This window comes from Oxyura jamaicensis, chromosome 1, assembly GCF_011077185.1.
Source record: "Oxyura jamaicensis isolate SHBP4307 breed ruddy duck chromosome 1, BPBGC_Ojam_1.0, whole genome shotgun sequence".
NCBI classification, from domain to species: domain Eukaryota; kingdom Metazoa; phylum Chordata; class Aves; order Anseriformes; family Anatidae; genus Oxyura; species Oxyura jamaicensis.
The window spans coordinates 182,771,787-182,784,939 of record NC_048893.1 but is presented as its reverse complement, the minus strand read 5'-3'; the positions used below and the strand labels follow the sequence as shown (position 1 = coordinate 182,784,939).

General features: G+C 47.3%; 1 protein-coding gene across 5 annotated transcripts in view; it reads left to right on the top strand.

Moving 5' to 3' along the window:
* Positions 1 to 13,153, top strand: part of MTUS2 (microtubule associated scaffold protein 2) — a 281,311-nt gene extending 268,158 nt beyond the window's left edge. For all 5 annotated transcript variants that reach the window (XM_035325335.1, XM_035325340.1, XM_035325349.1 and 2 more), the window contains 6 exons: positions 2,346 to 2,451; positions 3,943 to 4,016; positions 5,228 to 5,326; positions 6,381 to 6,500; positions 8,918 to 9,015; positions 11,498 to 13,153. In XM_035325335.1, coding sequence (XP_035181226.1) covers positions 2,346 to 2,451; positions 3,943 to 4,016; positions 5,228 to 5,326; positions 6,381 to 6,500; positions 8,918 to 9,015; positions 11,498 to 11,714 — 714 coding nt within the window. In that variant the 3' untranslated portion in view covers positions 11,715 to 13,153. The remainder of the gene's footprint in view (positions 1 to 2,345; positions 2,452 to 3,942; positions 4,017 to 5,227; positions 5,327 to 6,380; positions 6,501 to 8,917; positions 9,016 to 11,497) is intronic.

The window sequence follows — 13,153 nt, the reverse complement described above, 5'->3', positions numbered from 1 at the left end:
TTTTTATAGCCAGGAGATGCTGTGACAGTGTTTCGTTGAGTTGATCGAGCCTGTAGAGTTAGTGGCAGAGCTGGAATGAGATACAAGGGATCAGCTTCCAGGTGCCAAGCAGACTGTTTGCTATGAAAAACTGCAGGCAGGGGTCAAGCTGGAAGATTAAAAGGAGTCATTTGGTATGGGAGTATAAAACGTACAGAAGACAGAAAAATCCCTGGAGTCCATTTGAAAACTAGAACCTATTTAATTGGCCCTATAGATAAATAACCTGCCAAGGATGGTGGCAGAGAAAGGAGACCCCTTCACCTCGCGAGGGCGTCGGAGTTGAGCATAATCATTCCTATGGGGTGCTGCTGAGCCGAGGAGCAATTAGTGCAGGAAAAAAGACTTAACCAAGGGCGAGGTGAAGAGTGTGGCAAGGCTCATGAGGCATGCAGACATCCTAAACGAGGACGTTGTGCTTGGGGAGAAGTCAAGTGAGAGTTCATATCCCGTCAGCAGCCCGTTGAGTGATCTAACCCCCCCCTTGCCCTGCTCTTCCATGCAACACACCAGCAAGCCGAGCCCCACGTTTTTTTGTGAACTCCACCACCAAGTCGTCTCCCATGGTATTATGAAAATGAATTTGTATCATTTTAAATTTCATGTTCAGTGCTTGTTTTTCATTCTAAGAGAATGCCTTCTCCAGTCTGATTGGAAATGGTGCTTCTGGCGGGTAATCTAACACGTGTTCGACGGTTAAATGCAGGGAAATAACATCTATTCCAGTCAAGATGCGCTTGGCTGAGTGTCTACCATTATTTAACATAACAGTGGACAAAAAAAAAAGCTGTCTAAAGCGAAGTGGCTTTGCAATGAACAGCTGTTTCTTTGTAAAAGGAGAACAGCTTGACTCTGCATTGCCAGATATCACAGATGATGCCTTCAATATAAGGAATCACACCACTGTGATTACAAAACCTGGAAAAGCAAATCAGGTCATCAGTGGGCAGCACTCAGAAACTGCTTTGGAGGTTACCTGAAACCCCGAGGAACTGGAGGTGAACTTCAAGGCTTTTCTGAAGCCATTCCCCTCTAATGTCCATCTTTTCAGAGCTGGCAGTCCCATTTTATTTCCTCTTGGACAGCTGCTGACAAAAACAAAACCAGGGAGCAAAGTCTGAGCCTTGGACCCTGGGTCATCTGAGCTGCTTCAAGGGTAGCTTACTTCCAGCCTCACCTCTGGGTCTCTGTCTGCAAGATGAATCCTCTCTAGAAAGAACACCACAAGCAGTATGGAGGTGACCCAGGCGGGCTGTGTTTGTTTCACCACCTGGACATAGCTGCCAAATGGTGCTGCTGCAGGGCTGAGCTGGGGTGAGCCTCATAGTCAGCACACACTGCAAGGCCACTGCCAGCTGTTTGCAGGGACCAGTCAGAAATTGTGGTTTTTATATATTCTTCTCCAATTTATAAAACATTTTCTTTCTTGTGAACTGCAGAGCTGGACTGAGGCTAGGAGAAGGCTGCAGGTGGGATGCACGGGGGCTTTTACTGGTACTGGAGCACCCCTGTGAATGAGGGGTCTTCCTCACACACCCAGGATTTAAAGTTCTTGGTCTTGTATGTGTATTTGTCTATCACCTCTAGTCTATCAAAAATATGTGCACGTGCAGTTTGACGAGAGGACTTGAAAAATAAAAACACACTTCTATTGAAAAAGGTGCTGTCACGTCTTTCATCTGTTTATTGGACATGGACTCAAAATCCATGCTTTGGGAGGATGTTGGAATTTAGGTCCTGGCGACTTAGTGGGATGCTCGTTTTGCAGTAAAAGGATGATAGATTGCGATTCATTTTATATACTCACAATAATTTCAATGTTTCTCTAGACATAAATATTTTACAACTATAAATAATTCATAGGCACTTTCCATGGAAGTTAATTCAAGACCTCACCATAAAATTCATTGCAGCAGAGAGCCACAAAGACAAAAACCAGGATTACCCAGAACCATGCGAGTTTATCTGACCATCAGAGGGAGTCAGGTTATGAATATCATTTAGGTTAATGGATTTCTCGGATTTTTCAACATTTCCTTTTTTCACTTCAGGGTATTTCTGCCTTGTGCTTTCTTATGCACCTCATCTACCACCGTTAAGTTGAAAGAGTGATAACACAAGCATCTGTGACTACACGCTACCACTCAAGGGGTCAACATGCTGCTTTTTCAATGAATAAAACTGGCTCATTTGCAGGGATCCTTTTTCTGTTTCCAGCTCACTGCAGCTGCCCAGCAGTGTCTTATTGGTGTGCCACAGCATGTCTAACCATGTGCCTGTGTCTCCGCTCGCTGTCGTTGCCACAGGTGGCCGATATCACAGCTGCCCACGAAGCTGCAGTATTGCAGCTGGAAAACAACCACACCGTGGCCATCGCGGTACTGCAGGACGAGCACGACTGTGAGATTCGAGGTAAGCTGTTTGTCTTGCTCTGGTGCTTTCATGCTGGGTGGCCCACAAGTGCAAGGGGTGAGGGAGCACTCTATGCGGTGCGTACAACATCTAGCTTGCACCTGAGGGTATCTGAGGGGTCTCTGGGACAAAAACAAGGCTTTCTGCGTGGGTTGCTGAGCAGAGTCCAGGTTCCACCTCACTTCACCAACAGGCTTTTCTCAAGAGCCAGCGTGCCTAATCAGGAGGCTAGAGCTTATTTAACACCCCTCAATACCAGTGCGTAAATGCCTACACTGCTTCTGAAAACAGGAATCATCATTTTCAGCAAGGAAAGCCCAGCCGTGCTGAGCAGAGCAGAGCCATGCTGCTGCAAGTCCGCACTTCAGCACTGCTCCTTCTTATTTTGTCATATGGCTTTTCCGTGGGATTTGATGCTGCCCAAAGTTCAGTGTCTAAACATGTCTTTGTGCATGTCTTAGCTTGACATTTATCACTCATCTGTTCAATCTCCCTTCATTTTTTTATTATTATTTATTTTTTTACAAAGAAGCACGAGGACTTAATTTGGAATAGCTCTAGTAGGTTTTCCCACAGCTTTTCCCAAACAGAGCAGTATTGCTTAGCTGTGCACTGAACCATTTAGACACACAATCCAGAGAGCAATATTGCAATATTAGCTGAGAACAGCCAGTTCCCCTCTCCTGCAGGCAGAGGTGGTGTCTACAGTACCAAATATAAAATTAAAATATACCATTTCGAAAATTAAAAAAAAAAAAAAAAAGAAAAGAAAAAAAGAAAAACTTTTCCTTGCTTGAGGATATTCTTATCTATCCGTTTTTGTCAGTATTTCCTGATGATAAAACCTGGTCATGAAGGGGTTAGAGGCCAGAGCGTGCCCCGTGCAGCTGCTGTGGGTGCCGAGTGCCCTCCTGTGCCTGGAAGGGGCACTGCAAAAGCTGCGGGCTCTGCATCATCACTGCAGATGCCCACGGTGGTTGGGTGAAAAGGCACAAAACAGGGCATCTGTATGCTAAAAGGTAGGTGCTGCTACTGGACCGAATGCCAGTTTCATACCATTAGGCTAGACATTAAACTTTGTTCCACTTTGGTTATCAAACTTCTGTTTGTTAATAAGTCCAAGGTGACTTATTCTAGGAGTGAAGCCTTTAATTGTGTAATATAAATAGAGGATTTCGTTTTTGTCTCCAGGGTCTGCCAGTTTACTCACTAGAGGAGTAAATCTCACAGGTCCTCTGTCACAGCTCCCTCATTTGTATTTTTGCATGCATCTGAGTTGCTGGCTCCTCTTTCTATTACCTGAAAGAACTCGCATCACAAACTTGTAAATATATCCAATATCAAATCCCTTGACTTGGGGACATTCACTCTGAAGTGTTAAGTTGCCCATTTTCAGACTGAATTTGTGCTTGGCTCACTCTCTTTCTGTGCTCTCGGATCCTGGTGTGCCAGACTTCACCAAGCAATGTCATGTCTGTGTGTCTTCCGCAGAACTGGTTGCTGCTCACGAGCTGGAAAAAACACAATTAAAAGAGAATTTTGAAAAGCTGCGGCTGTCACTCCAGGTTAGCAGTTCCGTTATTCCCACCCCGAACCGATGTTGCAGAGCTAGGCAAACCTAAAGGGAGGGAAATGCAGCTGGATAAAGCTAAGAAAACTTTTCACCTTTTCACTTTTCACCTTTCTGACTGTTGCTGCACTGAAGCCAGGAGGAGCAAAGTCCAGATTTTCCCCTCTATGACAGGGAAGAGCTGTCTGTGACCCCGCACACCACATCTCTCACACCCACTAACCAAGCTTAAGATCACTTCAGCTTTTCCAGCCCTTCTGATAACTCCCTGCAGCTCTCACTCCCTAGATGAAGCAGTCCTGGGGAGGGGAGGGAGAAGCATGTCCCCATCATTCATGCTAAATTTTGAAAAAAATTGTGAACAAGTAAAGATGCCAGAGCAAATAATGTGAGCTTTGTTTGATTTTGTAAGGAGAGATTCATTCCTTTTTTTTAACCCTGACCAGTGTATAGTGGTGCATGCAGCAATTGTCACTGCCTCCATGCAGCTTCCACAGTTTGAGGCATGTCAGCAGTTCTGCAACAAGCACTGATGTAATGCTACAGCTTAGAAATTACAGACATAAAATATATGAGAGTACTGGCCTCACAGCAACTGTGACATTTACAGGTGTGGTCTGTACAGAAGTAGCAGGGATGCCTTCCGTGGTAACAGAAATACAGTTCCTTAAAATAGCACGTTGTTCTTGCAGATGGCTTTGGGATGAAATGGCTGTCACTCAAAGCCCACACCACTGACTCCTCCTCGCTTATTATCGTGCTAAAAGCCCCCAGGTAATCTGGAGTTTTGCCTACAAAGGTGAAAGAAGCAGGAGAGGGTATCTCTACTGCCTCGTTCAGACTCTAAGGGCTGCACAAAAGATCTCTTTCTTGCCTGCAGCGTAAATGCCAGCTGTCTTAAGAAAGGGCATGGTTGTTCTTATCTATCCTGAGGTGATGGGGTGATTTAGCATCAGAGACATTTCAAGAAGTTGTGCCAGCCAGCATCAGCTAGCCGCAGGCACTGCAAGGATTTCGGGATTCCCTGAGGCACTGGGCTGTGGAAAACCCCACTGCATGTTCAAGTGGCCTCAGGTAAAAAAATCCACCTGGCAGTGGTTTCTGAGCCTTGTTCAGGTCCCCTGGTGGTTTCACAGTGCAGATGGACTTGTGTGAGCGTTTGAGGGGTGATAACTTGGTGGTGTGGTCATTTCTCCTCCCCTGCAGGACCAGATTGACACCCTCACCTTCCAGAACCAATCTCTGAAGGCTAAAGCAGATCGGTTTGAAGAGGCTTTGAAGAAAAGCACTGAGGAGCAGCTGAAGGTAAATGGCCACTGTAATTATGTAGTCACCAAGATACGTGCTCCTATGTGTGGCACAGATCACGCGGTTAGCAATGGGATCGCAGCCCCAGGGACTGGGGCACAGGCCCCAGCCAGGACCCCAGATCTTGAGCTCTGGGGACAGTCAACAATCTTAGCCTAGGTCTGAATACACAGAACTCTCCCTCAACATTGGGCCATTTTCAATCATCTTTTGAGTATATGTCTACCCTCCATTCTTTCACCCAAAAGATGTAGCTCAGGAGGGGACAACTCCTAAGGAAAGGAGTGCAGGTGTCTGTCTGAAAGCAGCTTGGCCATGGGAAACAGGCAGCACCAGGCCCTTCCATCCCTGCTGCAGTATTTAATTTACATGAAAGGACAAATTCTGCTGTGTCACAGTGACGTGCATGCCTGTAACTCCCAGACAGTTCACTGGAGTGAGTTACAGTAGAAAAAATTACAGAAAAGCTTAAGTCAGCAGCAGTAATTCATCAGTATCATTCAGAGCACATCATCTGCCAATGAGCTGAGTCCCAGTATTCCCTACATCCGAAGTTCCTGAGCAGAGAAGAGAAATATCTTATTGACAGGAATCACTGTTCTTTCTCCCACCACAGGCTTGATCTTTGCCAACAAGCACCGTGATGCAGTGCAGGCAAGGCAGAACACCAGATGTTTTACCTCCAGCCCCCTTGCCCAATATCTGTCTCTTTCTTCAATTTCATAGTTGAACTTTTTGCAAGCAAACTTCTCTGCCCAGTTATAAAACACCCCATCAGGTCCCAGACTGTGAGCAGGAATTAAGCTGCCAAACAACCTGGTATCCCATCCAAGCCACGAGGCTGGTCAAAAGGAAGGTACCATTGGCTCTTTAGGATAAAAGGATGTGCTAGGAGACAATATGAGGGTTCAGATGGGCTGGGGAGACCCAAGTGCATCTGCCTTTCACAGCACTGACACTCCTAAACCATTAGGTAGACTGGGAAAACCTTACCTTATGACTGTAGATGCATTTATGGCCAACACATACAAATCACTGGTATATTTCCTAGATTGCACGAGCTCCATATCTGCACTTAGAAAAAGATCTGAAGAGCCTGAAACATGTTCTGGAAATGAAGAACCATCAGATTCATGAACAGGAGAAGAAGATTATGGAGCTAGAAAAACAAGTGAGTTGTCATTTTTCCTCCAGAGGAGACATACCAGAAGTAGAAAAGTAAAAGTTTGGTTACAGCAGATGAATTTAAAAGGGGTGAGAAAAACATTTGGGGTCAGGGAAGATATAGGCTGAGGGGTCCGTAAATGTCTATCTGTTTTTCCACTGCCAACCACATAGTTTCTCCTACTACGACATCTCAGGTTTTTGCCCAGAAATTGGGATCTTTCCCCATCCCTTTACCCACCCATGATACCCTTGACTTCTCCCACACCCCTGTTGGTCTGTGCTGCATTTCCATGTGGTCAGCCCCTGTGTTAGGGAGGTGAGTGGCAAATGATGGATGGGGAGCACCGTGGTACTCCAGGGCTTAATCCTGTGCGCCAGCCTGCACACCCCTGCAGGAGCCAGGTGGACATTTAGGGCAAGTGGAGGAAGGTCCAGCCGTGTGTGTCCTGCTGCTGGTCATGCAGCCATTCAGGGAGCGCCCAGCCACAGGTATGAATTAGGCACTATTCAGCAGTCCCTAGCAAAACTCACGCTAGGAAAGCTCCCTCCAACCCTAAAGCAATGTTGTCCTGCAGACTGCACTGTTTTCTCATCCTTTGCTTGTGGGGGTCCCTGAGGAAGAGCTCCCCAGCTCGCCATATATTACACTTTTTATTGGAGAGGGGATTCATTTTGAGAGGGATAACCTGCAGTGACAGTGAGTGCAGAGCGTGGTGACAGGATGAGGCATTGCCTCAGCTGGGGAGCCAGGACAGCTGGTTCAGCACAGCGTTCAGCGAGATTTGTTTCCATTTACGGGGAAATTTAAGAACTCAGATGATTATTTTGCTGAACAGATGCTTGAGTAAGTGGATGTGGAGAAAAATGTCTCCTTACAGCTGAGATTTGTTAACTGTGCTCCTTCCTCCTGGAGCCAAGCCAGCATCTGAAAACACACACAGTGGAGTTATACTGGAAATATATACATATGTATATATATATATATATATATAACCAATGGCCTACATGGTTTCTGGTCATTTAGTTGCTTTTGCTAATTAACCACAAACAAGCACACAGTCCTGCTCCTGCCCTTTATCACAGTAAAACACTTGATCTACTCTGGTCCAAGGGTACAGCTGCTTTCTGTTTGATGATCTGCCTTTATAAGTGCCAGCCACTTACAGGGCTTCTCCAAAGGCTCTGGGAGATGGAGAGCCTCACGAGGGAGCAGGAGGACATTTCCAACACAGGCTCAGTTGGGTGAGAGGGTCCCAAAAAGGCTGTGCCCTGCAAGAAGCAGGGTTGGGTAAGGCTGATTGATGGCCTGCCTGAACTGACTTGCCCATTAATGGCTTTAAACTAAAAGAAGGTAGATTTCAGTTAGATATTAGGAAGAAATTCTTTATTATGAGGATGGTAAAGCCCTGGCACAGGCTGCCCAGAGAAGTTGTAGATGCCCCATCCCTGGAGGTGTTCAAGGCCAGGCTGGATGGGCCTAAGAATCAGCATCATCCTTTACTGTTACCTGCACAGGCTGGAAATTGCTGCTTAAAACTGATGCCTCCACCTTAAAGTGTGAGTTAGCTAACCCCAGTGCACAGCATTTTGATTCTTTCTAAAAGGCAGGGAAATTCAATAACCGAGCTCACCCAGGGATAAGGTCGCCCTGCGATATCTTGTTTTCTTCCAAAAGTGTTGAACTCAGCAACATTCAAACTGCTGGGGAAAAAAATAAATAATAATTAAAAAAAGAGAGAACTACGGTGATAAAGTATGTCAAATTCAAAACTTGTGAAAGACAGGGCATCTGAGGCCATGGTGCATGCTTATGAACATCTTCGTGATGTTTTAATACACTGCTGGTGACATCCTCAAACTCTGTCCTTGGGCTGTCCCAGGTACAAGCTACCTACTCCTGGGAGAGGATTCATTTCACCTAATTGCAGCTGTAAGGTAAATGCCTAGTTTAAGGCAGTCATTTAAGCTGATGTTGTCAGCAGTGGAAAGAAGTGATTCCAAAGGGCAGCCCACCTAACATGAAGGCAGCAGCAGTCCAAGGCTATCCTGGTGGGTAACTCCTTCCTGCCCAGACCCAGGGAGCTGTAATTCTGGTAGTGCTGGCTCCCTGGGGATGGAAGTTATGAGGGCATCACGGGAGGGGAGATGTTTTATTCAGGCTGGCCTAGGCTAGGACCCTCCTCCTCCTCAGTTAGAAATAAGGGCTCATTCAGCTCTGCCCCCCCTCGGAGCTCTGCTGCTGCCTACTTCACCAGGATGACGTTCTTCAAGTCAGACCTCATCTGCAGTCAAGATGACCACCTCCAACTATCCGCAGATTTCAGAAGTTGCTCCAGGGACAAATAAAGATAAAGGACAAATCTTCTTGCAGTAGGCTTTGGCATTTCTTCAGAATTTAAAAAAAAACTTATTTTGTTGCAGGCTGAAAAAAATTTAATCCTGGAAGAAAAAATCACTGTGCTGCAACAGCAGAATGAAGAACTCAGAGCCAGGATTGAGCAAAATACTGTCATAACAAGGTTTGTGAGATACTTGCTGTCTGTGTGAGCTTGGAAGGAGACTGCAGATTTAACTGCCCTAGGCTGACACTTATTTCAGAAGGAGAAAAACTAAGTATATTTCTCCTGAAAGTATATATTTCTCCTGATCTGCCTGTTTTATTAACAGATCCTTTTTATATCAGGGTTTGCTTACTTTACCATAGGGCCGTGTGTCTATACAAAATAATTTGCATGATTCTGGCATGGTGCTGAGATCACAGTTGCCAGTTGCTTCTTATCCCAGTGCCACGAAACTCGTTGGTCAGAAGGCAGCGAGGATAGGACAAGATGACCTTTGAGGTCCCTCCAACCCGAGCCTATATCTATAACGCACATGTCACTGAAGTGGTCACCTTTCAGTGACTGGGGAAAATAAATTTTTAAGGTCTGGTTCACCAGACCAGCTAGAGACATCTGTTGTGGGCTGGGTGAGCTGTGCTACGGAAGGGCCGGTCTCGCTCCATGCCTATCACAGCGGCCAAGGTGCCACCTGGTTTGGTGCTTGGTTGGGGGAACGGCACCCTCCCTTCCCTGGAATTTTAGGTCAGCTTGGAAGGTCAATTTTTATTTTTATCTATTTATTTTTTTCCTGGTCTTTTGGACTGTGGACACTTGAGGAATGGTAGCTTGCAGCACCCTGGAAATAAAGACGACCAGGATGGTGTCTGATCTCCACTGGCATAGCCTAGGCAGGTGCTTGCTCACCTCAATGTGAGTTGAGGGCACAACCCAAGAACCTTCCCCCACATCCCGATCACATCGGTGTGCCCCTGCACACCTCTGTGGTTTCGTTGCTATGGTTTCCACCGTGATTTGTCACAGCTATTTAAACTGTCAGGAGAGGAACACGAGTGATCCTAACATCTGTGGTGTTGGGAATAAAGGCTTTCCCAGCTGGGTTAGGTCTGAAAACAAGATATATTTCAAGGTACAAACTTCTGTGGCAAGAACACCTTTGCCTTTACATCGCATCTCTTCCTCCGTCTGCCTGATGGATGACGAGGTGCTGAAGGGACACGTGCACCTCCTGTGGGCCGCGATGTTGCCCCTGCCCAGGTCCCTCCCCGCAGTGCAGACACCGGAGGATGCCGTGTGAAGGTTGCCGGCACCACTGGCTGTGCCGGTGTCCAAGTCACATCACCTCAGATGACACAGCACAAATTCCCAGCACACAAGGCTTAAAATTAAAAAGAGTTATTTCTACAGGGGGAGCTCCCCTGTGGGCTTCCTCTCGCTGTTTGGACTGTGTGCTCATGCCACAGCTGCTTCCCTAGTGGGGTCATGGATAGGATTTTTCTCCTCTGCTGGGCAAATAGCTGTCCAAAATCTTCTAGCAACTCATATCTTTCAGTATCTGAAAGAGCTGCTGCTTTGTGATTCCAGCTTTCCAGGGGAGTGGGAGAGGAACAGACACGTGCACGGTCACCTAAACTCCCTTTCTGTAGGAAACTAGGCCAAACAAGCAGAAAACCTTTAAAAATATTTTTAACAAAATCAGAAATACCACCCCAAGCCCCTAGAGACTTCTGAGGACACAAGAACAGTGAGTCAGCAGTCCATGGCAGCTGCTGCAGGCTTCAGGCTGTACCCAGGAAAGGAGCTGGGCAAAATTTAGTGTCAGGGTTGTCCCTGGAGCCCCTTGTCCTCCTGGTCCTGGAAGAGGAGCTCTGGCCAAGGGGTCGCACGGTCAGGGAGCACAAGTGCCTGCTGCCCCAAGGCTCTGGGCTCCATCCCAGCAGCTGGCTGGCTCCACCAAGGCTTGTGGGCACTTTCCCAGGCAGAAACTCTTGTGCCAGTGAGCAGATGCTGCAAACGGGGACCACAGCACCGTGCTGGGCAGCTGCATCCTCCACATGCTGAGTGGGGGCAGGTAACGTTGCACAATTGCACTCGGGGCTGAAACCAACTCAGCCATGAGCATTCTGATGGGAAAGGGACACCTGAAGTCACTGTACATACCTGTATCCCCAAGCTAGGTGTCCAGGACCAGCTCTGAAGGCCTCTCCAGGTGCTGGTGCCCAAGGCCAGGTGCAAAAATGGGACAGGGATGGACCTGGCACGCTTTGCAGCCCCGGCTGCCCACCACGCAGCATGATGGGGGGCTCTTCAGCTCCCCCCCCACACCCCAAACCTGCATCCTTCCTACACTGGGAGAGGCTGAGCACTTGCCTCAGCCAAGCATCCTAACTCCTTTTGAATACCCAAAGAAAGAAACAAATACACAACTTTTCTTTAGCAATTTTTGCTCTGCTGTCTCTATGGGAAAATGGCCAAATCTGAAGTGCCCGGAGCGTGTGGTCAGTGGCAGTGAAGGGACCCTGGGACAGCTGTGCCCAGCTCGGGCAGCTCAGATGCAGCCCTGGGGGTAAGGTGGGATGGCACAGGGGAGGTGGGCAGCATCCTTTACCACCACCATCTTCCCTCCACCGAGCCTCATGCGTTGTCTCGCTCCCTTCCCCAGGCAATTATCAGAGGAGAACGCGAACCTTCAGGAATACGTCGAGAAAGAAGTGGAGGAGAAGAAGAGGCTGAGCAGGACGAACGAGGAGCTCCTCTGGAAGCTGCAGGGGGGAGAAGCTGTGAGCCCTGTGAAATCCCCGCCCGCATCCTCCACGTCTTTCTACCGCTGCTCGTCGGGGAACTCCTCTCCAGCCAAAGCCAGAACCGTGCGGCGATGATCCGGCAGCAGCGTGCTGATGACCCCCTGCCTCGTTCGCATTTCCACCCTGCTGAACTTCACCCTCCGAGGAAGCATCGCCATCCGTGGGCGCCCAGGGTTCGTGGCTGCAAGCATGCTCCGTAGCTGCATAGCTTTACACTAGGCAGGGCACCCCTAGGGTCCCCACGTAGGAGCTCCTGGTTCTGGCACGTTGATTAGGGTAGCAAAGAGGACAGCAAAATAAATAAATCAATAAATAAATAAATAAAGGATAGCAAAAAGTTAGGGTAGCGGCGAGTTAGGATAGCGAACGTTTAGCTCGATGTGTTCACATTTGAACTGTGGTTAGAGCCAGAAGTTGGAAAATACTAAATTAATGGTTCATTGGACTGAACTGCTGCTGCAGTATTTCAGGGTAGTCACAAATAGGGTTCCGGTGGTGAATATTGCCGTATGTGTGTCTGTGTTTATATACATGGATGTACTGGTCCTTTATACCTATATATAGACGCACACACATATATATGTAGTTGAAGATGTTCTGAATTACATTTTTTTATATTCTTGGATACTACGAAGTGCTGATATATTTTCATTACAGTCAGCAGTTTTCTATCTCGTGCCTAAGACTTGTATCTAAACGAAACGCATTTCTGTTTAGCCTCCCAGGAGTATTTATACCCGAACTAGGAGAAAGTTACACAGAAGTAGAAGCGCCTTCCAAGCGACCACCAAGTGGTACTCTACGTAATGTGAACACCAGCGACTTTTAAATTCCCAGACAGTACTGCCTTGAACACCGTCACCTTCGCATTGAACACCCGATGAGATACGCATACCGTTCACGGCTTTTTAGCTCCCAGCATCAGTATTGTAGGTGGAGATAGGCTAGAGATGAGAAACCTGAGGTTTTTAGTAAATTTGGGAGAGGTTACTGGTTAACGTGTGTCAATTTTAGAGTCTTGAAATCCTCGGTTTCTTTTATCTTGACCTGTTTAGGAAATAGTCAGACTCTCTGCTTGGAGGTTACTGTCCATTCTGATTTATTTCAAGTCCCATAAGCAAGAAGGAGAAAATTACTCCTTCGGTCCTTGACCTTTGCTGGCCAAGAGCGTTAGGATGAGCTGTGGGGGCCTGCTTGGGGTCCCTGAAGCACCAGGCGAAACACAGAGGACTGCATGGGCGCAAATGAGGTCAGAAGCCTTTTCCTTCCATATCTACCTATCATTTTGCACCTCTAAATTTTACCCAAAGGAGCACTTTTGAGATTCATGGAAAAGTCTGGCTAAACTACCTTTGGCTTCTCCGCCTGGAAGCAAAAAAATAAAGCTCGCCCTGGCTGAGCACCGCCCCTGCTTGCCCACGGGGGTGGGAAGGGCTGCGGGGCCCTTGTGGGCTCCGACAACGAGCAGGGGGGAAATGTCCCGTGGCGTAAATGAAAATAATAATAATAATAAT